The sequence below is a fragment of the Mus caroli genome, unplaced genomic scaffold (assembly GCF_978045245.1).
Source record: "Mus caroli unplaced genomic scaffold, Mus_caroli_1 scaffold_10, whole genome shotgun sequence".
In the NCBI taxonomy this organism is placed as follows: domain Eukaryota; kingdom Metazoa; phylum Chordata; class Mammalia; order Rodentia; family Muridae; genus Mus; species Mus caroli.
Genome location: NW_028227265.1, coordinates 7,015,215 through 7,042,675, shown reverse-complemented (window position 1 = coordinate 7,042,675; position 27,461 = coordinate 7,015,215). Strand labels below are relative to the sequence as shown.

Here is a 27,461-nt window from a genome sequence, read left to right as displayed (position 1 = left end):
AGAAAAATTATTTTGTCAGTTTTGTATTTAAAGGGAAACAATTTTGAGTATATTTTATGCTTTATTTATATTTTGTGTTGAGTTGCTTTTAACATAGGCTAAAGTAGTCACGGTATTTAAAGATGAGACCTGGCTTTTTCCTAAGTAGTAAGTGATAATTTCTACTTAACTACAGGAAGGAAAACATGATTTGTTAGCAAGAACGTTCAACTGGAATATCTGTTTCAGATTGAATATAGTTTTAAATTATTTAAGTTTATATGTATTAAGCTAGGAAATGTGTTTAAATCTTAGATGCTTCTACTAGTGTGTACATAGAACTTTTTTTTCTTTTTTTTTTTTTTATTTTTAGTGACGTATGTATAGATGAGGCAAAAGCACTGAAAAATGGAATAGCTCCTTCAGTAATCCCGGGCTTCACTGATTATTTATGAGCAAAGTATAAAATTGTACTTTGGTTGATTTGATAAATTAAAATAGCTTAATATCATACATTTAAGGGCCAGAAATAATCCTGAAGTAGTTTGGAGAAGGCCACCCTGGGACAGACTCAACAGAGATCTGATAATATTCGTGCCTCCTGTTTATTTCTACCTCAGCATGAGTCAAAACACATGTCCAGACACCCACCAGAGCTCCCTGGAGGCGCCAGTGTTGCCTCTGCCCTTTAACTCTAGAGACTATGGCTTCTCTGCTTTATTCCGTGGTCCTGTGGTATCCAAATCTGAGGACATCCAAGTCCTCATTAAAAGATGCTGTAGCACATACCCTCCTGTAATGTAAACCCTCTCTAAGTGCTTTTATAATCCTGGACACAGCATGAAAAAGTCCTTTTTATACTATATTGTTTACGGAGTGGAGATACAAAATGTCTCTACATGTTCAGTGAACCACAAAGAATATTTTTGATCTGTGGTGAGGAACCGGCTGAGTGACTTGACTATAAGCAGGCCCTTGGGGGTCCAGGCAGAGCTCCCAATAAGGGAATGTTATCTCATGGAAGTGCCTGGCCTGAACCATTGGCCCAGACCTGCCCTGCTCACCTCTGTAAGCCTGGGATGCCTGTGTGCGCAGAGGGAGGTAGGCCAGGCTGTTCAGGCAGAGGTCCAGTGACCTAGCTGGGCAGGAACAGGTTGGATGGCTGCTTCCCAAGATGTCAGTAAGTGCTGCACACATACACACACCCCCAGCTACTGCCCTCCACAGTTGGGTTCTTTGGTGTCCTTTCTCACTGGACTTTTGTTTCCCTAGGAAACTGCACGTGGGGAATGAGCTGTCGGTTTATCCACCCTGGAGTGAATGACAAGGGTAACTACTCCCTCATCACCAAAGCGGAGCCTTTCCCACCCAACGGTGCCCCGCCTCTTGGACCTCACCCACTGATGCCTGCCAACCCTTGGGTGCGTGAGCTCCTCTTTAGTTGCCACCAGATGGGATACCTGAGCTTTGTCTGAATCTTGGGCTGAAGACAAACTAGTGTTCCTATGGAGAAGGCATCGCACCTGAGAGTCAAGGAGCGCCTGTTGAGGGCTTGTTGTGCTTGTGTAGAAGTAGCCTCAGATGCTGGGGCACATGGGCACCTGGGTAGGACAGCCAGCTGTGTGCAGCTAGCTGGCTTGATTGTTAAATGTTTTGCCCCATTTCTTAGTAGGTTTTTAAGTACCTCAATATTTCCTTCTCATTTTTTAATAGGGTGGGCCAGTGGTTGATGAAATTTTGCCTCCACCCCCTCCAGAGCCCCCAACAGAGAGTGCCTGGGAACGTGGACTCCGACATGCAAAAGAGGTAAGAGCTCACTGTGTTCTGGTGGAAAAGCACAGGGTGTCCCTCCAGGGGACCGGCGGGCCCAGCGAAACTGCCAGTTCCTTGACCCACAGGGTGTGTGGGGACTCAGTGAGAACACTTCTGGGCTTCTTTAAGAAGAATGAGAAATAATATTTAGCCATCTCAGACCCAGTCTCAGGCAAATCTCAGTAGCCAGAGAGACCCTCTGTGGATGTAGAGTTAACATTTTTAAGTGTTTCTGGCCGCCACTCTAGCAGTGAGACAATCCCTACCTTTCTATGGGAGCTACTCCTTGCCCCCCACACCCACTGTCTGCTCTTGCTGGTTCTCTCAGGACCCCCTTTGCCTGCCCACTGTGGCCCTGAGTCTGTTGACACCCAGCCTTGTCTTGTCAGTGCCCAAGTTCTCTCTTCAGGGAGATTGACATGAAGGCCTTGCTTGCTCTGAAGTCTTCTGGGCCCTGTGCTGATCCCCAGTGCTCTCCTGTGTAAATGAGTCACAGCAGACCAGTGCAGAGACCATCCTCTGAGGCCCGCAGAAGCTGGCTGAGTCCTGAACTTGCCACACCCTTCTCTGCAGGGCTCGGGTTCCTTGTGTTCCTTCCAGTGGCCTTGGAACCCCTTATTTCAAACTTATTTTTGAATGGCTTTCTGTCTTTGGGACTAGGTTTTAAAAAAAGCAACCATTCGGAAAGAGCAGGAGCCCGACTTTGAAGAAAAAAGGTTCACAGTAACCATTGGTGAAGACGACCGGGAGTTTGACAAGGAGAATGAAGTCTTCCGAGATTGGAATTCTCGAGTCCCGAGAGATGTCAGAGACACAACGTAAGGAGCCTCTGCTTGCCCTGCCCCATTCATGCCCTACCAGTCGCCAGTGCAAGTGCCCAGGGCACTGTCTCCCTCCGTACTCTGGATTTTGTGGAGAACCCTTTAGTTCCATTCTGGGAGGCTGCCTCTGAGGTACACTCCTGAAGTTCCTACAAGCTTGGCACAGTCTGAACTTTTGTCTCCTTACCTCTTCCTCAGCTGCTTGGGGAACGGAGGTTTTATGAAAAACATTTATGTTATATGTGTATGTATCCACGAAGGCTGAAGGAGGCCATTGGATCTAGAGCTGGGGTTCCTGGCTGTTTGAGCTGCCCAACACAGGAACTGATAACTAAACTGTGATCTCTGGAATCGCATCAAACAAGGGCTCTTAGCACTGAGCCATCTCTTCGGTTCCTTTCTCAAACATTTAATGCTGGTCTTTTTTTTTTTTAAATCTCAATAGTGCTAGGAATGGTGGCACACATCTTTAATCCCAGCACTAGGAGGCAGAGGCAGGTGGATCTGAGCTTAAGGCCAGCCTGGTCTACAAAGAGCAATCCAGGACAGCCAGGGCTAAGAAAAGAAGCCCTATCTCAAAAAAAAAAAAAGGAAGACAAACCCCTCAGTAGAGACTTGTGTGTTGCAGAGACTTGACTGTCAGACCCAGGGGAACGGGGTGGCCTGGAAGGTGCTCCTTCTCTGCTTCTTCATCAGGGGCTCCTAACCCTCCTGGGAAGATGATGGGTCTCCTTTCTGCCTGCCGAGGGTGCACGGTGTGGACTTAGGACATGGGGGATAAGTGGTAGTCCACGCTGTGAATTGCCGGTTGAGTCACTGTCATAGTCTCATAAAACTCTTCTCTGCGGTTCTCATCTCTGTCATTTCTGGCTACTGGATGGTAAAAGGATGAAAAGAAGGAGAAAGTAGTTGTGCCTCAACATCACTGCCTAGCCACCTCCCACCTTCACCCCTAAACACATGTCACCTGCCACCCTTCACGCCCTGGAGCTCTGCACTGGCTGGGCAGGTGCGAGTCTGCGCCTGCCTGCGCATATAGAAAGCAGCTAAGAGGGTTAAAAAGTAACTGTGGTGTACAGCACAAGCTTTCCATTTTGTGGTTTGCATTACAAGGTTCAGAAAGACTGAGAATTCCAAAAGTAAGCAGCTTATACATTTTGGTGACTTTAGCTACATTGTTACGGTTACTCTTTTAGTCAATTGCATATCTCCCCTTGTTTATAAAGTTTCTCACCAGTATAGTGGCATGATTTCCAGGTGTGAGTAGTGAGGTACTGGGGACACAAAAAGGTGCCACCCTAGCGTGTCTCCCTGGGCCTGCTTTCTTCCTGCACTGAATGAAGCACGTCTAATGGTGCTTCCTCGCAGCTCTTTGCCGCTGTCAAGCGTCAGAGGTTGCCTTCTTCCTTGAGTTTCTGGCCAGGCTCGTGTCTCTTTCTCATGTAGACCAGGCTGTCAGTGTATCTGTCTAGCCTGGGAATATCCTCACTGGTTTTTCTAGGAATATACTAATGAGCAGTGCAGGGTGAACCCAAATGCTGATAAGAGTGCTCTGTCACGTCTTCTCACTTAGTTGTTGCTTTGTGACATTCAGGGTGAATATGTGTCGTTCCCAAGCACTATCCCTCTTCTATCGCAAGTGGTTCTATGCCTCTGCCCTAGCTGCATGTGAGGAGCTAGGTCTCCGTGTGAGGCTTTCGTCCTGCCTTAGTGAGTGAGTGAGTGGTTGTATGACCTGGCTCTGTCCTGGGCTGCTTAGGTGTAGTGTCACAGGATGGCAGATAGAGACCGTTTTTCTGTGTTTCCACCTCTCTGGGCTCCTCTGGGCAGTCTTGTCATCAGTATCTACATACACTAGCAGGTGAGGACGGGTCCTACTGTATCCTAATGCCAGAGAATTCCTCCATGCTTCTCTCCAGCTTTGGCCTTAAAAGTGCTGCTACTGTTGTTACTGTTCTGTGTGTGTCTGTGCATATAATGTATGGTGTGGGGGTCCAAGGACAGCTTTGTGGAATTGTTGATGATTTGTTTTCTAGGATGAAACACAAAGCATCTACAGCTAGTGTTTCACTGTCTGAGCCATCCTGAGAGTCCTTACAGGGCTTTTAAGAATATGTTTCTATCTCGTTAAGAAAATGCCAATTCCTATTTTGTTGAGTATTTTCTCTAGAAATGGATACAGACAGTTTCTCTTTGTCTTCACCTGTTAAAAATCTTCCCCCCAGATTGACTAATGTGTGCCGCTGTCCTATTGCTTGTGTTCTATCCTTGTGTTCTTAGCTGCAGACACCACTCGGTCATGGTGTATTTTTGTTATGTGGGATTGGACTCTGTTGGCTTGTCTTTATGTAGAGTTTGTGCTGTTGCATTCTTAAATGACACAATTTCCTTCTTTTTGGCTCCTTTTTCAGACTTGAGCCTTATGCAGACCCTTATTATGACTATGAGATAGAGCGGTTTTGGCGTGGTGGACAGTACGAGAATTTCAGGGTGCAGTATACAGAAGCAGAGCCGTATCATAACTATCGCGTAAGTATGATCACGTGTGTAAACTTTCCTCTTCCCTTAGACGGGGTCTAAGTATGAACCTTAGGCTAGCCTCAAATCCATCATCCTCCTGTCTTGGCTGTACAATTAGTGCTGTGTGCTTCCTCACCCAGCAGCAGTCACTCCTCCTGTGGTGTATCTATCCACTGTGAGCTTATTCACTTAGCAAAATGTATTTAGCCATAGTCCTGAATTTGAGCCCAAGTTGATTGTGCAGGCAGCCACTGGCTAGGCTTGTGGTCATCTGGTGTCCTGTGAGCTTCCTTGGAATCGTTGTTGCTGCCATGGTTTTATAAGGCTGGCCGTGCTGGTAAACAGTCAGTGTCAGCCTCCACGGGACTGTCGCTCTCCTGAGCGTGTCGTGTCGCGCTTAGTGTCCTCGCTTGTAGCCCTGTTCTTGTCCATCTAGTCTGCTGGTTACAGATGTGCCTCTGGCTGGCCTTGCCATGTTGGTCAGGTCCTGAGAACCTAGTGTGTATAAAGATCTGTGTGCCCCAGACTGCCTGCTCCATCTTCACTCTCAGCCTGCTCGGGAAGCCTGCTCTAGGAAAGGCTAGAGAGGAGCCCCTGAGTTATTATGTGCCGTGACTCACATACCACCCATCGGCTGTCACAGCACTGAAGAGAAGTACTGACTCCAGGAGTCCATAGGTATGAGCTATGCAGACTCCCCTATAGCCCAGAACCACAGCTTCCTTCCTCCTGGAGGTGGGATGCCCAGTACAGTAATTGTTCTCTGTTCAGTCTAGTGAGTAGCTGGAAGGAACGTCACAGGAGCCTGCATGGTGTCTCCCGACGCCTCCAGAGGCCCAGAGCCTGTCAGCTCTGCCATTATTGAACTTGTTGAGTTTTAATGCTGAGTATTAAAGCAGGAAAAGAAGGCAGCAGTGGGGAGTTGCAGTAAGGGGATACATTCTTCCTTCAGACGTGTTCATAAGCACTGTGGTGGGGCCTTGCCTGCATGACAGCCATTCTAAGAATCAGCTGGGTCACTCATGGGAGGGCCTGTGGTGTGGGCTCCTTTCTACAGACTGGTGCTGGCAAAGTTGTGGATTTATTGGTTGGGGTAACTTCACTCTTAATTTGTATGCATTTTTTAACATGTATGTGTTTGTGTGTATGTGTCTGTTTTGTGGTACTAGGAACTAACCCTAAGTTCCTAAGACTCTGGACATACTTGGTCAGTGACTTAAAGAAGGCTCTCACCTGACCCAGGCTTGCCTTGAATTTGAGATCCTCCTGCCTTAGTCTCCTAGTTGCAGGCCTTTGCCATCAGACACAGCTAACTTATTTTAAGGAAATACTTGGGAATAGAATGGCCTCTTGATAGCATCCTCTTCCCTGCACCCTGTTTTCTCTCTGCTTCTATCCAATAGTTTGTGACTCAGCGTCTGTATCTGGCTTTTTAACCTAGGAACGAGAGAGGGAACGAGAGCGAGAAAACAGACAAAGAGAACGCGAGCGGGAACGAGAGCGGGACCGAGAACGGGAGCGCAGGCAGAGAGAGCGGGAGCGAGAACGGGAGCGAGAGCGGGACAAGGAGCGGCAGCGGAGGAAAGAGGAGTGGGAGAGAGAGAGAGCCAAGCGAGATGAGAAGGACCGGCAACACCGAGACCGAGACAGGGACAAGGACCGGGAGAAGGACAAGGAGAAGCCGAAGCCCCGGTCCCCACAGCCACCGAGGTAGGTCACCCTAAATCCCATCTGTCAGCACATCTTGCCCTTGGCCTCTCCATCAGATCTTTGGGTAACAGCTCTGTGCTTTCCTGAAGCAGCCTGCCTGTGTAGGACATAGTGTAGGTGTGGGGCTACTTTCTTCCTCTGAGATTGTATTTGCAGAAAGCACTGTGGCTGTGCCTCAGCTCCTTTTGTGTCTGTCTGTCTGTTGGTGGACATTGGGCTGTGGGTACTTTTTGACAGTTGTAGCTGTGAATGTTGCTGTGTGGGTGTGGATTTTCTCTTCTTGGGTTACCTGTGGGAGGAGCTGCCGGGTCATCTCATAACTGATGATCTGACGGACCGCCTTCCAAAGAAGCTGCTTTGTCCATTTCTCCTAGACCTTCAGCCCATAGTGCTGCCACACCAGGGTAGAGAGCCCCTCCCTTGTCCTCTGCAAAGTGGCAGGAGCAGAGTAGAGGTGTGAGATGAAGAGCCAAGGACAGTGTGGGTAGCATGATGTTAGAAGTACATTTTAGTGAGCCTTGCCTACCATCTGAAGTAATACAAATAACACTATTCGTTTTGGTTTTTATTTCTGTGTAGTGTAGCCTTGAACTTATGATCCTTCCTGCCTCCGTTTTCCAGCTGCTGGTTTTCCAGGCATGTGCCACTTTGTCTCTTTCTGTCCCAGAACACATGGGTCTAGGGCCTTTGTTGACATTTGTTACCAGTTCTGTGTCTCTGGGTTTGCTGGCTTTCCAGTATGCTCAAAAATACATTTTCAGATTCTGAATCAGAGTGGTAGGTTATGGAAAAGCCTTGTTCCAGTTCAGCGCTTGCAGGTCAGGACTGAACTCAGACCTTCTGGGATTGTTAGTTGGTTGGAATATGAGCTAAGTGAAGCCCACAGATAGGACTTTGCTCTTGTATTGCTTCTGTGGTTGATTGGTTGGTTGGTTGTTTTGGTTTGGTTTTTGTTTTGTTTTCTTTTGAGATAGTGTCTTGCTATGTGGCTATGGCCATCTTAGAACTAGGTGTGTAGACCAGGCTGCCTTAACAAATGTTCTTGCCTCTGGATTTTGATGCTGTCTCAGTAGATTGGCATGTGTTAGCCTTCTGTGTTCTTTAGGGCACAGGGTGGAGAAATGGCAGTAAGAAATCTCTGCTGTCTCATACATGTAGGGCTAGTAGAGAGGACCAGACAGCAAGTGCTGACTTTCAGAAAAGGGTGCTCACAAGAAGTAATGTCAAAGCAGAGCAGAGAACACGTAGGACTTGTACTCCTGGGGAACTGCAGAAGGAAGAAGGACTCACTGAGCTCAGAGGGGTTTAGCCAGTAGACGTCATCGTGTGCATGGTGTAAGGCATGAAGAGGTACAGTGGTGTCACCCACTGAAATTAGGGCAAACTGTATACACTGTGGCCAAGTGGGACAGTCCTGGGAAACCTGTGCAATTTCCTGGGAGATAAACAAAAGTGTGTGTTCCTTGGGTGTTGGCAGATTGAGGTAGTAGGGAAGAACCCACATGCTGTGAGTTCCTTCTTCCTGTCTTTATTAGATGTTTAATCCTCCCGATTTTAGAAGCAACTTGCCATCAGTTGCTTTTTATTCTTTGACCCCAGACTTGACAGCTGTCCAAGCTGGAGTTCCCAGACAGGCGGGGTGGTTGCTTCGCTCATGGGCTGCTGCTCACTTCCTTGTGCCTCCCTTGGCCTGTGTGCTGTCAGCCTTAGCATTGACTCTGACAGCACAGCTGACCCTTGCCCTGTAGAGCCTCCGGTAGCCTTTGGATATGGTACTGTGCGAGAGGGAGATTAGAGGGTGCTGCAGCTACACAGAAGATCAAGGTCACAGATCACCTGTGCCTTTGTTTGTTTGTCTCTTCAGAAATATCTGGAAATAACACATCTGTCCTTGCCCAGCAGATGCCTGCTGTAGTTCCCGACCAGCACTTCTCCCTTTGCATACTACGGTCCTGATATACCACACACACTATGTGGGCACCTATGGGGAGATGTAACCTCCTGTGGTTTTGTATTCTGCCTGGCTCTCTAGGTCTGATGTGATATCTGGGTGGTTATTCCCCACTAAACAATTCAGCAGTTTTCTCAGGATGTCCTGGGAGACAAAGATTCAACCTATGTCACTCTGCAGACTCCAGACCTCAACTGTCAAGACAACTCAGGTGCCAGCTGGGAGGGTGTTAGCCCGCGGCTCAATAGCTGCTACCCTGAAACACAAGCTCAGTGGTCATAGATCCTCGCCGTGGCCAGACTCCTTGGCACTCAGACACACGGCAGTCTTGAAGCTTTTCCCTCTACATGATACATGAACACTTCTCTCAGTGAATTTGGTAATGGATTCTTGAATGATGGTTCATCCAGTCATTCTTCCTATCACAAAGACCTATCACTAAATCTGGGGCTTCCATTGGATACCCATGTTTCACCCACATAGCCTCTCCTGTGACCTGGGTTCTTCCCAGCTATGCTGGGGATCAGAGGCTCTCCCTACGCCATCCTTTCTGCATTTCCTTAGGGCAGCCCCTGGGTGTACCTGGGGCATTAGCTTCCGGGGTCAGGGCTGAGATAATAGTGGCACAAGCCAGACTCACATGTCTGGTGGTTAAGCTTCAGCTGGGTGTTGCTCTCCCTGTGCCTCTCAGTGGGTAGCGAGAGTCCTGGTACCCGCCACTGGCTGGTGCCTGACTAAACAGAAGTTCTGAAAGGATAAACCGGCAGGGTTTCTCTCTGCATGGGATAGTGCAGCCTTCCATATATATATATATATATATATATACCTTTTCTCTAACTCTGAGCACATGAGGCTGGTGCTGTTAGGGAAGGGAGCCTGGGATCCTCATTCTCTCTGTGCATCAATCAAGAACTTCCCAGGGTGCAGTTAACCAGATTCTTGAAATGCAAAGAAAAGGCTTAAGGCATGGACTTTCCTTCACTTTTCTTTGTTAACAGGTGTTTAAAAACATGGTTCTTGTTGCTTTAATTTCATGAATACTCTGTACCTACTATGTGCCAACACTAAAAATAAGCATTGAATCAGGCGGACTCCGTTGCTGTCAGAACAGTACAGTCAGAAAGATAGAGTTAAGTAATGACTCCCCTAAAGTACTTGTTCTTTCGTTTGTTTGATTTTTGAGACAATATCTCTGTGTAGTCCTGGCTATCCTGGAACTTGCTCTATAGACCAGCCTGACCTCAAACTTACCACCAAAAAAAATACTTATTATATATAAGAGAAGATGAGGGCTGGAGAGATGGCGCAATGGCTGCTCTTCCAGAGGTCCTGAGTTCAATTCCCAATATCCATATGGTGGCTCACAACCATCTGTAATGGGATCTGACGCCTTCCTCTGGTGTGACTGAAGACAGCTACAGTGTATTCATATACATAAAATAAATAAATAAATCTTAAGAGAGAGAGGGAGAGAGAATGGGATCCCTCCCAGGAAAGATGGCATGGAAGTTAAGCCCATTGCTGCAGGAAGTCGACTGTGGAGTAGAAGGGATGCCATGTTTCCTCTTCATCTGACTCTTTCCTCGGGTATCTCAGGTGAATGCCCTGGCTTTCCAGTCTCTCTTCACAGCAGCATCGCTGGGGAAGGGTGGCAGCCTGAGCAGAGAGCCTCTCTGTGATTCTAGCCGTCAAGCTGAACCACCAAAGAAGGAGAGCACCTCTGTGGGGCCCCAGGTGAAGCGAGCCGATGAGTGGAAGGACCCCTGGCGCCGATCCAAGTCTCCCAAGAAGAAGCTTGGCGTGTCCGTCTCCCCAAGCCGGGCACGAAGACGTCGCAAAACCTCCGCCTCTTCAGCCTCGGCTTCCAATTCCTCCAGGTACAAAGGGACTGTAAAGACAGGTGGCTTGGGCACAGTCACTGGCTGCCAGTTTCTTGTTTGCGTGCGTGCCTGGTCAGTGGATTACTAGATAGGACTAATGCTGAGTGTTGTGGTAAGACTTTCCGTGCTCCAGAACTTACAGCAGTAAGTAGGATGGGTGACCTAACACATAGACACCGGCTGTCTGCTGGAGTCATACAGGTCCCTCAGGGAGGGAAGGCCTCTCAGATCCTGTGGGAAAGGCTGTGGGTTGCTGACAGGAACTACACACTCTGCTGACCAGTCACTCAGCTCTCAGAGAACTTCCCTTAGTGACAGGACTCGTGTGAGTGCTGCGTGCCAGAAGCTGTGTCTGCACCTCAGGGGAAGGAGCTCCGCATGGAGTCTGGGCGGAACCAGAGGTGTGTGTTTGGACACAGCCATGAACACAGCCATGGGAGGGAACCCTGGGTCAGCTGGAAACTCACACTCTGGCTTTGTTCCGCACTCACACTAGTCTCTGGTTCCCTCCTCCTGGGGCGCCCAGTCCTGCTCTCTGCAGCATGGCACTGTGGGTTGCTCTGCAGGTCTCCTGATCATCTCTGTCTTTGAAAGTGCTTGTTCTCTATGGAGCCACGCTGTCTGACTGCACGAGAGAACAGCGGCTCAGCACATCCCAGTGCTGCAGGAGTGAACACCACCTTGTCACTGCCCTTCTCTGTCCATTGGCCCACAGGTCATCTTCACGGTCTTCATCCTACTCTGGCTCTGGCTCATCCCGGTCCCGGTCCCGATCCTCCTCCTACAGCTCCTATTCTAGCCGCTCTTCCAGACACAGCTCGTTCTCAGGCAGCCGGTCCAGGTAAGTCCTGCCTGCTGACCTCTAGCAGGTTCAGTGATCATGGGTGTGTGGGGTGGATCAGGTGGTCATGTCTCTCGCAGGGTTCCTGGGTGCCTGCTTCCAAAATGGTTTCAGTACCCTGCATCCTGAGGAGCACTTGGGACTGAGGTGCCAATACTGCAGGGGCTGGCCTAGGACCTGCCCCTCAGGTCTCTGTTGAGCGGCAGGTAGGAATGTACAGTGTCCATCCCAGAAGCCCTGGGAGAGTTAGGCAAGTTTCTCTCTGTGGTAGTGTGTCTGCCAGTGGCAGGTGCCCTTCACCTCAGTCAGGCTGGCTTGGGGGTAGGGCAGTGCTCAGTGGTCCGTCCGTCCCTCAACTGAGCTGATGCTCCATCGTGTCCCTTCCCTGCGCTGCTGTCACTGTAAAGCTCTTTAGAAGGAGCAAAACTTTGGCGTGGTGTTTGGTAAAGCTGAAGTGTCAGTCCTCGTCATTACCTGGGACACATAAAGACACACAACCCACTGCTTTGGGACATATTATCACTAAGCATTTGTGTGGGAATAAAACGTTCTGTAGTTCCTTAGTGTAATTTGGTCCCTTGCAATGTTACCCCTTCCTGGCATATGGTCTTGTTTTTATTTTCTTTAAGGACATTTTGAGATTTATATATATAGCCCTAGCTGGCCTGGAATTTGCTATGTATTAGATTAGGTTGGCCTCTAATTCCCACCTGTGTCTGCCTCCCGAGGGCTGGGCAGAAAGAAGTGTGCCGTCACACACAGCTGCTCTTGCTGTACATGGAATGAGGGTTAGCTTGCAGTGCTGAGGCCGCTGAGGCTGTCTCACGGGATGTTCACTGATGCTTCTGCCAGTGTGGAGTAAATTGCATGGGGGTCTGTCTTCATGAACATAGAAGATAGGAGCTCTTGTAACATAACAGGCAACCAGGAGGGGAAGGTAGCCTAGAGAAGGCTGTGTGGAGGCCATCCAGAGATGTGCTGGCACAAACCCCAGAGCACAAGCATTGGCAGGTTCCTTCTGCAGGTGTCAGCAGCGGGGGTGGGGGTGGGGGTGCAGTAAAGAGAAGAGACCATGGGCCTCACAGTGGGAAGGACAAGGAGAACCTGTGGGAGTCTCTGAGACAGACAAAGGTCACTTAGCTTTCTGTAAAATAAGGGGCTGTAGAGGTAGAGAACACAAGGGGCCTTTAGAAAGGTTGGACTCAGTGTGGAGAGAAAGTTGTGTATATGATGTTTGTTTTGGGCAAGCAGCTAATGATAGTGGTAGAAGGTAGCAGGAAAACACTCCCTGTCTATCCTGTGCTCTAAGGTTAGGGCCTTGGGTCGGGGAGGCAGCTGCAACAGGACCAAGAGGTACAGACTCCAGGTGTCAGTCCGTGTGTTTCTGGCCCTTGCTGGTAAATGGAGCACAGAAAGCAAGAAGCTGGGTGGGTCCCAGAGCAGGCAAGACGCAGGAAGGTCCTACAGGTCAGCCAAGGAGCTACAAGGTAACATTGCAGGGAGACACCAGTGGGAATACTCCATCCCATCCATGGTCCAGAAGCTTCATCACGGTCTCGCCATTCCCACAGTGCGAGTGCCTTTCTCAGTGGCGTAACTCACTTGGTGTCCGCACTATCCTTCTGGAGACCTGTCGTTCTGGGTGTCCTCCTTTGAAGTGAGGAAGGAGACCTGGAGTCCTAGCCTTGGGGTTCTGCAGCTGTCCTTCCTGAAGTTCATCTGTAGCAGCCCCTCCCAAAGCTGCACTCAGGAGGCCTGCTGAGGAAGAAGCAGGGGCTGAGGGAGAGGAGGCTGGCCTGCTGCCAAGGCTTGGAGGGTCCCCTGGGTCACAGTCTCTGGGCCTCCTGTAGTGCTTGCCCATGAGAGTAAATGCGAGGTTTCCTGGGCATCTGCCTTTGCCCATGAAAGCATGGAGGACTGCAGGAACCTGACCCATTGCTGGCCCCACCTAGCTCGACGTCACAGGCGTTCATGTGGTGGTTCTGAATAGGTAACATAGGTCAACCCAGTCTCTTTGATCCTCGCGACTGAAGTGTGAGCTCACTGTTAGAACTTCATCCTGGAAACTCCGCCTGGACCAGCACCCTTTCCTGGGCTGCTTGTCTACCCTGCTGACACCTGACACTGTGGAAATCATCCGGTCATAATCTCCCCGCTGTACACTCCCTGCTTATGTCGTGCTGTCACTACTTGGGGACCTACCTCTGTGCTGTGCCTGTGCCTGCCGACCAGGCACTTGGGACCCTTACCAGCTCTGCCACCTCCTGGCTTCTAGGTGTCTTGGATTCCACACTTAGCCAAAGCCATATCCACTCATTTGGCCCCATGCTAAGGCAGAGCCATGTGCTTTCTCCTGCATACAAGCCTCCATCCCTGAGACTGCTCGATGCCCTTTTCTGTTCTCTCCTATCAGAGTGTGTGCTCTCCTATCAGAGTGTGTGTTCTATCAGATGGTGAATCAGCTGAGCCTCAGCCTAAGGTCTCTGTTTCCTAGGGGATGTGCCAGCTCCAGCCAGTAAGGGAATTTGCCAAGCACCAGACTTCTTCCTCACACTCTCTTTGTTCCCCAGGTCCCGGTCCTTCTCCTCGTCCCCATCCCCGTCTCCCACACCTTCCCCACACAGACCTCCAGTCAGAACCAAGGGGGAGCCGGCCCCACCTCCCGGGAAAGCAGGGTGAGTCCTGAGCCCCCTCAGGTTGCTGTGGTGCTCCACCTCGGTGGGGTTTCCAGGGCTTCCGGCCTCCTCCTCTCTTCCCATCCCATGCTTGAACTAGAGTGAGCAGCCTCCAAAGGGCAGCAGATCTGGCTCCCAGGAGGTGGGCAGAGGCCCGGGCTCAGCACCTAGACTTGGGTCCCTGTAGCATGGAACCTTAGCAGTCATGTGCTGTGCTTAAACTGTAGAGCCCTGAGATGTGGGTTTATTGAGCAGGGACCCTAGCCCTACCCTGCCTTGACCCTGCCTTGCCTCACAGGGAGAAGTCAATAAAGAAGCCAGCCCCTCCCCCAGCCCCACCACAGGCCACCAAAACTACTGCTCCTGGTCCTGAGCCTGCCAAACCTGGAGATCTCCGAGAAGCCAGGAGAAAGGAGCGGCAAACCAGGACTCCCCCAAGGAGGTGAGCAGTGTGGACTTATGGCAATCCTGGGACAGTTCTCTTTGTCCTTGGTGCTGATGGAAGACTGGAGCCTGGGAGGTGGGTCCATCCCCAGGGAAGCAGCAAGGAGCAGAGGCCCAACCTGGAACAGGCCCGTTAGCAGCCTGGTGTGCAGGACGGCTCTGCCTCAGTGAGGCCGCCTCTGAGGTGAACTATGCTGCTTGTGTTGCAGGCGGACGCTCAGCGGCAGTGGTAGCGGCAGTGGTAGCAGCTACAGTGGCTCCAGTTCCCGATCCAGGTCACTTGCTTGGTCCTACCCCCTATTGACCCTTTTCCCTCACCAGGTGGGCTGACCATGTTAGGGCTTATCTGAGAACACACAGCTCAGGGCGAGTATGGTCTCCCTTCACACAACAGCACCTACCTAACCTTTGGGAGGAGGCGAGACTGCTCCTGCTCCCCAGCTGGACAAAGCTGAGGCCAGTCCCAGGTTCTCTACCCACACCTTTCCTGAGGATAAACGGGTGTTCTCAGGGCCTGCTGATCCTATTGGAGGGAGTCAGCCCTAAAGCAGTTGGGAGGAAGATCCCTTAAAGAAAACCAGAAAGGAGTTAGAAGGTAGAGTCAGCTTGGTGCTCTTGGAATCTGGTGACCATTTTTCCTCTGTCCTCTTGCATCAGGGCCTTAGCTTTTGTCCAAGGCCTTAGCAGTCTAGACTCTTTCAAAGACCTATGGGATTTTTATTTGTTGGCTCTTTGAGACAAGGTTTCTCTGTGCCCAAACTCACTCTTGTAGACCAGGCTGGCCTGAAACTCATGGAGATCCACCTGCCTCTGCCTCCCAAGTTCTGGGATTAAAGGTGTGCGCCACCATGCCCTGCCTGTTTGTTTTTGAAAACTAGAAAACCCCTGACTCTATCTTCTCCCTGTCTCTGCTCCTCTGTTCTGTCTCCTGATGCCCTTAGAAGAAGCTGGTTGGTGTTTGTGATAGTCATGTCATGGCACTGCCCTGTATCAAAACTGTATCACCATCTCCTCTCCCTACCCTACTCCTGTGCCCTGAGGAGAGTACAAGGTATCTTAGTGGTCCCACTAAAACCCGGGGCCTTGCGTTCTGCTCAAGCTCCCTGTCACTGAGCTGCAGGCTCGTTTGAATTGGGAGTCTCCCTGTGTTGCCCAGATGAGCTTGAACTCCCAAGAAGCTGGGAGCAGAGGGGCTCCAGCACACCTCCAGCAGCTCACACCCCTTTTGTGCTATCCTGAAGCATGGCGATCTGCCTCTGTCTCCCAGGTTACCGGGACTGTGGGTTGTGACTGTTGTGCTTAAGGTTGTGGTTTGTCTCACTGTTGGCTGGGCTCAGTCCCCAGTACCGGGTCACCCAGGCTAGCCAAGTGGAGACTCAGAGTTGTCCTTTCACTGTGTACTCTGTCTGTGTGCATCCCATAAACATGGAAATTGGGTGAAGACAAACCATGGAGACCCTCCTGTCAGCCTGCAGCCCAGCCATCTTGCAGTCACCGTGGGGCTGAGCGCACAGCTGTGCTTGTGTGTCTAGGTCTCTGAGTGTGAGCAGCGTTTCCTCAGTGTCCAGCGCCACCTCGAGTAGCAGCTCAGTGCACAGTGTGGACTCAGATGACATGTATGCAGACCTGGCCAGTCCTGTGTCCTCAGCCAGCTCTCGATCCCCAACTCCTGCCCAGACCAAGAAGGAGAGAGGTAGGCAAGGGCCCTTGCCCTTGGGGTGTGGGCTTGGGGGTAAGCTTTCCACAGAGACTTTGTTTTATGGTCCATGTACACAGGAACCTGTGACTGAGGTTTGTCGTTGATAGGGAAATCCAAGAAAGAAGACGGAGTGAGAGAGGAAAAGCGGAAGCGGGATCCATCCACGCAGCCACCCAAGTCCTCTAAAGCTCCAGCAGGTGGGAAGGCCTCCCAGCAGGCAGCGGCACCTCAGCAGGCGGCCCCTGGGCAGCCCCAACAGGGCTCCTTTGTTGCCCACAAGGAGATAAAGCTGACACTGCTGAACAAGGTGAGACAAGGGGACAGGCCTGTATTACTGCACCTGAGCCTGGGTACTGGGGTCTCGGCCCAAGGGACCTCGCCCATCCATGTGCCTGTACCTGCGGCCTGGCCAGCCTGGGTCCTGACCCCACCCCAGCATCAGACATCTTCAAAGCTCTGCACGTGTCTGGAAGGGCCAAGGCCTGACATGTTGAGATCCTGTGAGGCTCATGCAGCACAGAGGGCCCCATCACGTGGTGGCAAGGGCCACAGAACTGCTTTGGAGGGTCAGGGGTTCAGTCAAGAGGAGGCTCATGGGAGCAAAGAATCACTCGCCAGTAACAACAGATACACCGCCACCCGCCACCCTCTGCCTGGCCTAACAATGATCTGAGCCCTACCGCCCTCACTGTGCTGTTTCAGGCAGCTGATAAAGGAAGCCGGAAGCGCTATGAGCCATCAGACAAGGACCGGCAGAGCCCTCCTGCCAAGAAGGCCAACTTGTCCCCAGACCGAGGTAAGCCTTGGAGGTCTTGTGCCTGAGGTTATACTATGGATGTCACCCATAAGCCAGAAGGCCCACCTGCGGGGGCTTGATACCAGTGTATTCTGAAAACTGTAGCGGAACCTAAAAACCCCACTGTGTGTCTGTGATGAGTACTGTAGTGCTGGGGATCACACCAAGCTTTGCTCTCCCTTTTAGACATTTTCTTGCTCTTTAGCTCAGGCTTGTCTCCAACTCATGATCCTCCTGCCTCCACCTCCAAAGTGCTGGAATGACAGGTGTGTGATAGGAAAGGTTTTAAGTCTTTAAATATAGCTCAGTGGTAGAACACAAGATCCTGGTTACAGATGATAAATAATGTCTGCACAGTGACACAGATGCAGTCTGTTAATAATGACCAACCTTCCAGTATACAACCAGAACAGTGGGTGAGGGGGCAGGTAGGGGCTCAGCTAATAGAGGGCTTGCACAAAAGCCCTGGGTTTGGTTCCTGGCACCACGTTAATGCTATGCTATGGACATCTAAAACGTCAGCACTGGAGACAGAAGGATCAGAAGTTTAAGGTCATCCTTGGCTATACAGAGTTCCAGACCAGGCTGGGCTACAGGCAGCAGGCAAATGACTGAGTGCATCCGCTCTTCTCCTCACGTTCTAATGCCCGATGTCGTCGGCTATCGTCGTCGTCAGGGCCACTGTTGCTATGGTGAAACACCATCACCAAAAGTGGCTTGGGGAAGAAAAGGTTTATTGGCTTACACTTCCACACCACTGTTCATCATGGAAGTCAGGACAGGAAGCTTGGGGTCGCCTAATGCAGAGGTCGTGGCGTGGTGCTGCTTACTGGCCTGCTCAGCTTGCTTTCTTATAACACCCACGACCACCTGCCTAGGGGTAGCAGCATCCATAGTGGGCTGGGTCTTCCTGCATCAATTACTTACTAAGTAAACGCCCCATGGCTTACCCACAACCAGATCCTAGGGAGACATCTTCTCAGTCGAGGTTCCCTCCTGTCAGATGACTCTAGTTTGTGTCAAGTTGCCATAAAACCCAGCCTGCACAGCCAACAGTCAGTCAGTGAAACCTCACCCCAGACTGACCCAGCTGTGCCTCTGCACACCTTAGGGTCATTGGCATGTGGGAAGGCACAGTGGCTCTGAGTCATTGTTTTAACCGTGGAGACTAGAGAGTCTTGGAGACCCTCCATATCTCCCAGGACACCCCATCTCAAGCCCTGCAGGAAAGATGGGGGATTCTCCTGGTTTGCTTTAATAGACAGAGCAAAAACCAATATAAACCAATACCTGCCTCTCTGAAGCAGGTGTAGAGGAGGTGGCTGCTGCTGCTGCTGAGGCTCTGGGGCTCACTTCAGGCAGATCCCTGGGCCCATGACCCTTGGCCTTTGAACTCCAGAGGGAATTCTTTCCTCAGAACCATGGCCATTGGGTCACCGGCTTGGTTCACGCTCAGGCCTTGCCCTCTTCTCCGCTACCTAGCCCAGCCTGACAAAGGAGAGTACTCCACTCTTGAGTTGACTTCCAGTTACTGCTCTGCATTGTCAGATGTGTGTGCTGAGAGAGAGGGGTCTCACTAAGGAGAGGACTTGATGAGATGAGTCCAGCTCCAGGCCTGCTTTCTGAAGCAGTGCTTGGCTTTGCCTGGCTTGTCTTGTTTTGTCTTCACTATTTATTTATTTGTTTGATTGATTGTTTGTTAACGTTTTATGTCTGTTGGTGTTTTGCCTTCGTGCATTGTCTGTGAGGGTATTGGACCCCCTGAAACTGGAGTTACAGTTATGAGCTGCCCTATGCATGCTACGAATTGAACTGAGGTCCTCTGAAAGATCAGCCAGTCTCTTAACTGCTGACCCATGTCTCCCACCCTGGCATTTCCTGTTTTATTCTTTATAGAAAGAAAAGCGCCAGCTGCCCTGATATTGTGACTTTCTGAGCAGGGCCTCGTGGTGACCCAGGCTGACTTTAACCTCACTATGAGCCAAGGACCACATTCAAGTCCTGCTCCTCCTCCTCCCTCTCTACCTCAGGTGCCAGAGTTAGAGCCAATCACACTTGGTCACTTTGATGCTTTGGACTAGGGTTCTCTGACAGCCCACATACAAAGCAGTGGCTTCATTCTGTCCCCTTGCTTACTAGGTTCTCGAGACCGGAAATCAGGTGGAAGAATGGGCTCCCCAAAACCAGAGAGGCAGAGAGGCCAGAACGCTAAAGCTCCTGCTGCCCCAGCGGACAGGTAAGTCTCTGCCTGCGTCCATGACAGGCTTGTCCTGGACAATTGATCGGCTTTAGGAGTATGGGAGACATGGAAGACAAGTAGGAAGGACAGGGCAGTCTCAGCCCACTCCTCTTTAACCCCTCAGACTAATCGGGTACAACTGCATATTACTGTCTTGTTGAAGAACCCTAGACAAGGGCCAGTGGTTCTCAGGGTGCCTATATAGTGGGGCAAATAGGAGAGGCTGCAGGTTAGCCTGCACCCTCCTTGTCTCCCCACAGAAGAAGTGGGGAGTCATGGGCACTTGCCCCAGGGCAGGCTCTTGGTCACCTCTGCCTCACACCTTCTCAATCCTACAGGAAGCGTCCACTGTCACCCCAGTCTAAGGGCTCCAGCAAGGTCACCAGCGTGCCTGGCAAAGCCACAGATACTGCCACAGCAGGCACCAAGTCAGGGAAGGCCAGCACATTGTCACGGCGAGAGGAGCTCCTTAAACAGCTCAAGGCGGTTGAGGACGCCATCGCTCGCAAGCGGGCCAAGATCCCCGGGAAAGTGTAGTGGCCCAGCTCACTCCTGGAGTAGACTCTTCATGTTTTTATAAAGAGTAGGGTAAGCGCAGCCATTTTGGATTTTCCAGTCAATGTCTTATTTTGGCTGTGATTCTTTTTAAAAATTAAAAAAGAAAAAAAAAAAAGTTTCTCAGCTGGAAAAGAAGCCACACACAAGATGAAGATGAAGCTGAGTCCCAACCTCCCCACCAGACTGAACCAGCTCCTTCCAGAATAGAGTCTCCACGGACAGACGGACAGATCAGCACTGAGCAGGGGACACCAACTCTGTGTAACTTAAGAGCTTCAGGCACGCAGGGGCTGGCCTCACCCTTCTGCCTCCGTCCTCACTTCTCCCAGGTGACCTCCTGGGCTGCAGTTTTCAGCAGCTTCCTCTGGGGACAGGAAAGCCGAACACTTCTGGACTACAGGCAGCCATCCCTCCCCTCCCTGGATCAAAAGTATATATATATATACTTTGCCTAAAGAAGAATATATATATATATTCTTGCCTAAAGTCTGATTGGGAAACATTTCCTGTCTTTTATTTTAAGCATCAAATTGTTTTAGTTGATTAAAAAGGAAAAAAACAGAAAAGACAAAAAATAATAATAATAATAATAAAGGCCAGGGGTATTGTTGGGGTGTCTGTCCAATGTGGAGGGTCTTTTTTGAGCGATCTCCTAAAATAAAATATTTTGATAAGCACTTTCTGGTCCTGGTAATGTCTGCTTGGGCCTCGGCTGCCTCTCTCCCGGGCATCCATGCCTTGGCTCAAAATGGGCCAAGCACCCTAGGAGAGCAGATGCGTCTATTACCCCCAGGAGCCCGCGGGCACAGACTGCTCGTCATTAGCCCCCGGAGTGTTGAGCCTCAGTTTTCCCATCCTGTGGTTGAGGAAAGAGCAGCCCAGCTCTTACCACTGACTTGGAGTGATTTAGGAGCTCCCTCCCTCCCGTGAGCCCTGGCTGAGCAGGGACTGTAGACAATGATTGAGCTGACCCCAGCTATAAAGCTGCTTGTCATTCTTGCTGGGAAGCTGTCGCCTGGCCCTCACCCAGGCATATGCAAAGCCTAGCTAAGATTGCAGGACTTGACTGCGGTGTCCCTCCATGGCCTTCATTATTCCTGTGAGAGGAGCACTTGATTAAGATCCAGCCAGTGCAGACAGGTCAATACCACAGCGTCTTCACAGGCCACCAGTCCTGGTGCTGTGCCCAGCCTCATCTGTTCTAGCACCATCTTCCAGGAAGTACCATGCCCAAAAGCCCCCAAGTCTGAAGGAGCTGAGAGGACAGCCAGCCTCAGGTATCCTCAGAAATGTCTTGCACCTCCTTTGAGACAGGGTCTCATTGGCCTGGAACTCACCATTAGGCTGGCCTGGCTAGCCTAAGACCTTGGGACCTACCTATTTATACCTCCCCAGCCAGCACAAGTGACATTTTTCATGGATTCTAAGGATTGGACTCTGATCCTTTGTGTCGGCAAGGCAAGCTCTCTACCAGCTGAACTTGTCCCACCAACCCCAGGCTTCACCCAGGATAGGCCTAGACCCCACAACCTTGCTCTTGGGTCAGTGTCAGCCATCTTGGCTATTGACTGGACCCCAGGCCCAGGGGAGATGCAGCCCTACCTAGCAACTCCAAACCGACCTACAGCAACCCCTGCCTCAGAGAGACCTCAGATCTTCAGGCCTTTCACTGTTGCCTGACCCAGACAGGGCAGAATCTCTGTAGGGGCTGCTCAAGTCTAGCGTGGGCGGGCCTGCCCAGCCAGGGCGGGTCTGCCCAGCATCCTTCCTCTTGGGTGCTTTTCCAGTCTTGCCCAACCTGGGACTTCTGCATAAACCTCAGGAGCAAGGCTACCTACCTCTGCCTCCAATGCTTGCATGTGTTCTGACTCCCACATAACACCCACTCTCTCTATCCTACATACAGCCAGGGCAGTGTCTTGTTAGGAGAGCTGCACTCAATTCCTCAGACTGCCCATCCAGCCACCAGTGGTTAAAGTGAAATACAAAACAGGGTGGGAAGACGGGGGTATGAGACCAAAGGTTACAGGACATAATCTGGGCCCAGGCTTGACTCGCTGTTCTGATGCCATCTTAGGGCACCCATGGACTGTCAGCTCCAACCTGGGAGCTCAGAGGCCAGTATGCTAGTGCCATCCTGGCCCAGGAGTCCTGTGCATTTCAAGAGATGGAGATGTCTGAATTAAAGCCCTGCTTGGGCTTAACTGGGCACAGAACAGCTGCCAGCCACTGGGGCCAGAGGACCAACACAGAGCTACCATAAGCCAAGGCAGGAGGTCTGGTCACCTCAGCCAGGTTCCATTTGGAAAATGGCCCATAGCATACAGGTCCACAGATCTCAGTTTCAGGACCCGGCAGGAAGCACAGTAGTACATATGTGTACAACATACGTGTTGTACTGCCTGGGCTAATTTGCGGCAACCCTGGGCCTCAGTTTTTCCACCTGGGCAGTGAGTAACCTGGAGTTCCTAGAGTGTGCACGTGGCAATAGTTAGATGTCTCCAAAGTTCCTGCTCCTGTTCTCTGCTGGGCCTGAGGTACCAAGTGGAACAGAGGCAGGAGGTGTGCACTCCCTCGCACTGGGCACTGCCTTGACAGAGCCCTTTTCATAGGGAGCCACGTGGCCCCTCTGGGCTCCACTCTGGAAGAAGTAGCCTTGGGGAGAGATGGCTGGTCTAGAGTAGGGCGCTCTGCAGTGGGTCTTTCTCCCCGGAATTCCTCTCTAATTCCCATTTCTGTTTCAGACACAAACACACACACACATATACACACATACATACACAGACACACACAGAGACACACAGATACACAAACACACAGAGACATAGACACACACATACAGAGGCAGACAGACAGACAGACAGACAGACACATACACACTGGTTTTCCTTTCCTTGTGTTCCTCCTCCTGCTCTCCCCAGGAGCACTGGGTGCTGTCAGACAGGTTGTATACAGAAAGACTCCAATCCAAGAAGAGTCTGGAATCTACTGACACATCCCTCTCTTCCAGGATATAGCTGGCCAAACTCTTCCCTCACCTCCAACCTGCCTCCTTCCCACCTGTGTCTTGAAAAATCTGTGACTCACAGACTCAGAATGCAGAAAGGCCACAGGAATCATCAGGGTGCCCATTGGTTAGCCAGAAAACTTGAGGTCTGGGAAACCCCACCCCTGTCCACCAGAGTATTCTCCAAGAACCTGGAGCCCTACAGCTCCATCTGTATGTGTGGGTGTTTAAGTGCATGTCAGTGGGCGTGTGTGTGTGCCAGGGAGAAGCTGGAGATCAGCAGGCTGGTTGGCAAGGGACCTAGGGCTGGGCTTTGCACAACACCTCAGCCCCAGCTTCAGGACCCTTAAGGACACTTCAGAGGAGGCTTCCTTGGCTCATTTAGCCAGTCTCAGCCCCACCTGGCATTGTTCCATGTAATGGGAGGGGCTGGGAGTGTCCATCCCAGATTCTGGAAGCAGGCTGGGAGCCTGGCACTCTGTGAATCTGGTGACAGCCACACTTTCAGCCTCCAGTGATTCAACTGACTCCAGCCAGCTGGCGGCATGACACTGCCCTCGCGGTGGCCTTTCAAGTCTGTGAGCAGAGCCGCCCCTTCATCGAATTGAGTTGTCATTTGTAGGGTGCCCTGATGTGCCTCCTTGGTTCTGGGGCTGGGCCACAACAGATGCTACACCACAGCCCCTGCACTCAGGTTGACACTGCTTCGAAGTATAAAGGCTGATACTGCCTGGCTCCATCCCAAGAGTTGGACATTTCAGAGTCTAGCAAAACCCAGGACAGTCCGGGCAATGGTGGCACACGCCTTTAATCCCAGCACTTGGGAGGCAGAGGCAGGTGGATTTCTGAGTTCGAGGCCAGCCTGGTCTACAAAGTAAGTTCCAGGACAGCCAGGGCTACACAGAGAAACCCTGTCTCGAAGAAAAAAAAAAAAAAAAACAATTGTTGGAGAGGGTCTGGAGAGAGGGTAGGGTTCAGAAGTTAAAAGCACTGGGTGTTCTTACAGCCATGATTCCAGTTCTAGGAGATCAAGGGTCCACTCCTGGCCTCCGTGGGTACCAGGCACATATGTGCAGACAAAACACTCATCCACATTGTTTGGTTTTTGGGGTGGTTTATTGTTTGTTTGTTTTGTTTGTTATTGCTTGTTTGCTTGTTGTTATTTATTGAGACAGGGTTTCTCTATGTAGCCCTGGTTGTCCAGGAACTCACTCGGTAGACCAGACTGGCCTCAAACTCACAAAGATCTGCCTGCCTCTGCCTCCTGAGTGCTCAGATTAAAGGCAAGTGCCAACATACCTAGCTCACACAAAAGGATTATTATTTATTATTATTATTATAAACTTGTAGGGTCCCAGATCAAGCCTAAGGGCATTCCCTAGCCTCCACAGGGTGGTGGTGCATGGTGACCTTAGGCAGGAAGCACAACCTCCAAGTCCATCCACTGGTCCAGGGCCTGGAACCTTATAGACTCATGGCAGGCAGGACATAGCACGTAAGTCCCCCAGTGCCAGCCCCAGAGTCCCTGAGTTCAAACAGCCGAACTGACACAAATCAAAGCAGTGAGCTGCTGAGAACTGCTTGGCTGAAAGCCCTAGTTCCTGGTTCCAGAGTGTCCTGCCAGGCAGGGCCCTGTGCGCTCCTGGGCATTCCACTGGGTCAGATCTTTGGGGAGAAAGGTTGCCTTGCAGGGGCTCCGAAGTATCTGTGACGCCGGGGTAGGTGTGGCCAGGGCAGGGCCCGGGCTGTTCTCAGGACCTAGCTGGATAACTCTGTGATGCAAAGGGACAGACCCAGAGGAGGAAGCAGTGCCGGATTTTCCCCAGGTGTGGCCCCAGGTATAAAGCACACAGCCAGGCTTCACCGGGTACAGCACTGGGACCATCGCCAGGTGTGAGGCTGCTCCATGTCTGCTGCCATGGCCACCGTCACCGTCACTGTGATGGTGAGCCTGGTGCCTTTCCCAGCCTCATGATGACAGCCTATCCCAGAGGGGTGGATGGCGGGGCCTTTTGGGATGTCTTTAGGCTAAGCCTATTTGCCCACCTACAAAGGGAAATCTAAACCCCATCTTTTCAGTGAGAACAGGCAACCTTGGGAGGAAATGGGTGTTCTCTGGGCTTCCCCTAACCATGCACCTGCCTTGCTCCACAGAGTCTCCTGCTTCTAGCCTGGTTGCCTACTGGGATGACCCACCAAGATCCCCCATCCTGGGGGAAACCCCGAAGCCATAGGACCCTGCGGTGCTATTCTGCTGAGGAATTGTCTCACGGCCAGGCTCCTCCACACCTGCTAACTCGAAGTGCCAGGTGGGAGCAGGCCCTCCCTGTGGCCCTGGTGGCCAGTTTGGAGGCCACGGGCCACAGGAGACAGCATGAAGGACCTCTAGCTGGAACACAGTGCCCCGTGCTGCGGCCGGAGGAGGTGCTGGAAGCTGACACTCACGAGCGCTCCATCTCACCATGGAGATATCGGTGAGGGTGATGGGGTCCCCATTGGTGGGGGTGTGGGGGGACTTTATTTCCACTCCAGAGCCCTAGATCATTGTCTGTTCAGTGTGCACACTCACCCCAACCTCTAAAAACATGTTCCCCTAAGAAGCTGGGGCTTGCGGGGCTGGAAAGATGGCTCAGCGGTTAAGAGCAGTGGCTGCTCTTCTGGAGGTCCTGAGTTCAAATCCCAGCAACCACATGGTGGCTCACAACCATCTGTAATGGGATCTGATGCCCTCTTCTGGTGTGTCTGAGGACAGCTACAGTGTACTCACATATAATAAATAAATAAATCTTTGGGCCGGAGCAAGTGAGGCGAGAAGGAAGAAAGAGGAGAGAGAGAGAGAGAGAGAGAGAGAGACTCGGCTAATTAAAAAAGAAGAAGAAGCAGCTGAGGCTTGAGCTAAGTGAGACCAGAGCCCTCACTAAAGCCCCTGCCTCTACATTCTCAGAGGCCATGGAGGAATGCAGGTAACATCGCTTATCAAGCATTAACAGAATGCCAGCCTGCTCAGTGCCTGCACCATTTTGTCTGTAGCATTCACATTCTCAGACTACAAATTCTAGAGCAAGCGGGGCGCAGTCGCAGGACAGTAGAGCTCCAAGGAGGGAAGCGGGAGGGCTGAGGAGATGGCTCACTGCATAAGAGCATTTAGTTGGCAAGCATGAAGACTTGAGTTCAAATCCCCCGCATCCACATTAAAAACAAAAAAAAATGGAGGGAAGAGGGATGCCCAGCCCACCGAGCTGCGAGCTGCTTGTGGAAGCTCAGAGTGGCTCTGGGTAGAGCCCGAGTACACATTCTCATGGTTCCCTCCCCACAGCATTGACACAGATGAGAACCGCTACCCACAGAAGCTGGCGGTGGCAGAATGCTTGTGTCGTGGATGCATCAACGCCAAGACGGGCCGTGAGACAGCTGCCCTGAACTCGGTGCAGCTGCTTCAGAGCCTGCTGGTACTACGGCGACAGCCCTGCTCCCGAGACGGCACGACGGACCCTACGCCAGGATCCTTCGCCTTCCACACCGAGTTCATCCGCGTGCCTGTCGGCTGCACCTGCGTTCTTCCCAGGTCTACACAGTGATGACTTCTGTCGTGGCCCCACTGTGGCGCATCACAATCCTTCCAGGACAGGCATTCCAGGCACCTCCACAGAGGAGGACGCCTTCTATTTATGTGTATTTATTTATTATTTATTGACTCAAGAGAAGCAGAAGCTATGCCCAGCTTTTGCCCTGTGACCCATAACCACTGCCCTGATCCGGGCCACATCTAGAAGGACCACTTAGCTAACCCTGTCACCAGAGGGAAAGCTGGGCGTGGTATAAATCACACCAGGAATCCTAAGCAGAGGCTGGAAGGTTGCCACAGGTCCTCAGACAGCCTGGTCTACACAGTGAGCTTCAGGGAAGCCAGATGGTGGGATGGGCCCGAAGGAACTGGCTTTCTCTCCTTGAATCTCTAGCAACAGTGAGCGGGAAGGAGATGGGAGGCTGCGTCTGTGTCACCACAGAGCCCTGGCTTCTGTCTGATGAAACCCTTCAGTATCTGTTTTTCAACAATTATTTATTTTAACTGTTATTAAACTAACACAGTTCAGTGTCTCCTTCATTTACCCCTACCAGTCCGTTTTTCTGCTCGCCTGGTCCCGTCCACCGAGTGGGCTCAGAGGGTAACGAAAGCCCCAAATTCCTTTCCTGAGGTTGAGTGGGTCCTGCTGTGGTAGGGCGGGGCTTGAACAGGTGGGCTCGGTAGAGCCATCAGGCCTGGGTCTCTACCTTTCTATGGGAGGTAGCTGAAGTCCCAGGCAGTCCCTCAAAGCCACATTGTGCCCCCCCCCCGCCAGTCTTTGTTATTATTTTGACCGTTCAGACAACACCATCTCTGCCTGAGGCTAATCCCCAGGAATGACCCCCTGCATCAAGACAGTCACCGCCACAACAGACCTTTCCAGCATGGACCTGTCTTTTCCCCAATGGGGACCCAGGGCTGTGAAGCCAAACTGGAGACTTAAACTCCCACTTAGAGCCAGGAG

General features: G+C 51.3%; 2 protein-coding genes across 6 annotated transcripts in view; both read left to right on the top strand.

Annotated features, from left to right (window-relative positions):
• Positions 1–20,596, top strand: part of Zc3h18 (zinc finger CCCH-type containing 18) — a 51,587-nt gene extending 30,991 nt beyond the window's left edge. For 4 of the 5 annotated variants that reach the window (XM_021169726.3, XM_029480521.2, XM_021169727.3 and 1 more), the window contains 15 exons: positions 1,252–1,400; positions 1,693–1,785; positions 2,452–2,609; positions 5,024–5,141; positions 6,574–6,842; positions 10,479–10,670; positions 11,389–11,514; positions 14,085–14,189; positions 14,488–14,631; positions 14,843–14,908; positions 16,166–16,326; positions 16,440–16,639; positions 17,035–17,128; positions 19,268–19,364; positions 19,706–20,596. In XM_021169726.3, coding sequence (XP_021025385.2) covers positions 1,252–1,400; positions 1,693–1,785; positions 2,452–2,609; positions 5,024–5,141; positions 6,574–6,842; positions 10,479–10,670; positions 11,389–11,514; positions 14,085–14,189; positions 14,488–14,631; positions 14,843–14,908; positions 16,166–16,326; positions 16,440–16,639; positions 17,035–17,128; positions 19,268–19,364; positions 19,706–19,904 — 2,171 coding nt within the window. In that variant the 3' untranslated portion in view covers positions 19,905–20,596. The remainder of the gene's footprint in view (positions 1–1,251; positions 1,401–1,692; positions 1,786–2,451; positions 2,610–5,023; positions 5,142–6,573; positions 6,843–10,478; positions 10,671–11,388; positions 11,515–14,084; positions 14,190–14,487; positions 14,632–14,842; positions 14,909–16,165; positions 16,327–16,439; positions 16,640–17,034; positions 17,129–19,267; positions 19,365–19,705) is intronic. The other variant, XM_085843533.1, reaches the window with a different exon arrangement.
• Positions 20,597–24,850: 4,254 nt separating this feature from the next.
• Il17c (interleukin 17C) lies at positions 24,851–26,518 on the top strand. Its single transcript, XM_021171069.3, has 3 exons — positions 24,851–24,877; positions 25,087–25,406; positions 26,249–26,518. The coding sequence occupies exons 1-3, from the start codon at positions 24,851–24,853 to the stop codon at positions 26,508–26,510; spliced, it is 609 nt and encodes a 202-aa protein (XP_021026728.1). The 3' UTR covers positions 26,511–26,518.
• The last annotated feature ends 943 nt before the right edge of the window (positions 26,519–27,461 follow it).

What these genes read in the sequence shown, in the direction of transcription:
- Il17c (XM_021171069.3), top strand. Translation starts at nt 24,851, where the DNA reads ATGGCCACCGTCACCGTCACTGTGATG. An exon ending in CCGTCACCGTCACTGTGATG is followed by an intron (nt 24,878 to 25,086) that starts GTGAGCCTGGTG and finishes CTTGCTCCACAG; the next exon opens with AGTCTCCTGCTTCTAGCCTG. An exon ending in ATCTCACCATGGAGATATCG is followed by an intron (nt 25,407 to 26,248) that starts GTGAGGGTGATG and finishes CCCTCCCCACAG; the next exon opens with CATTGACACAGATGAGAACC.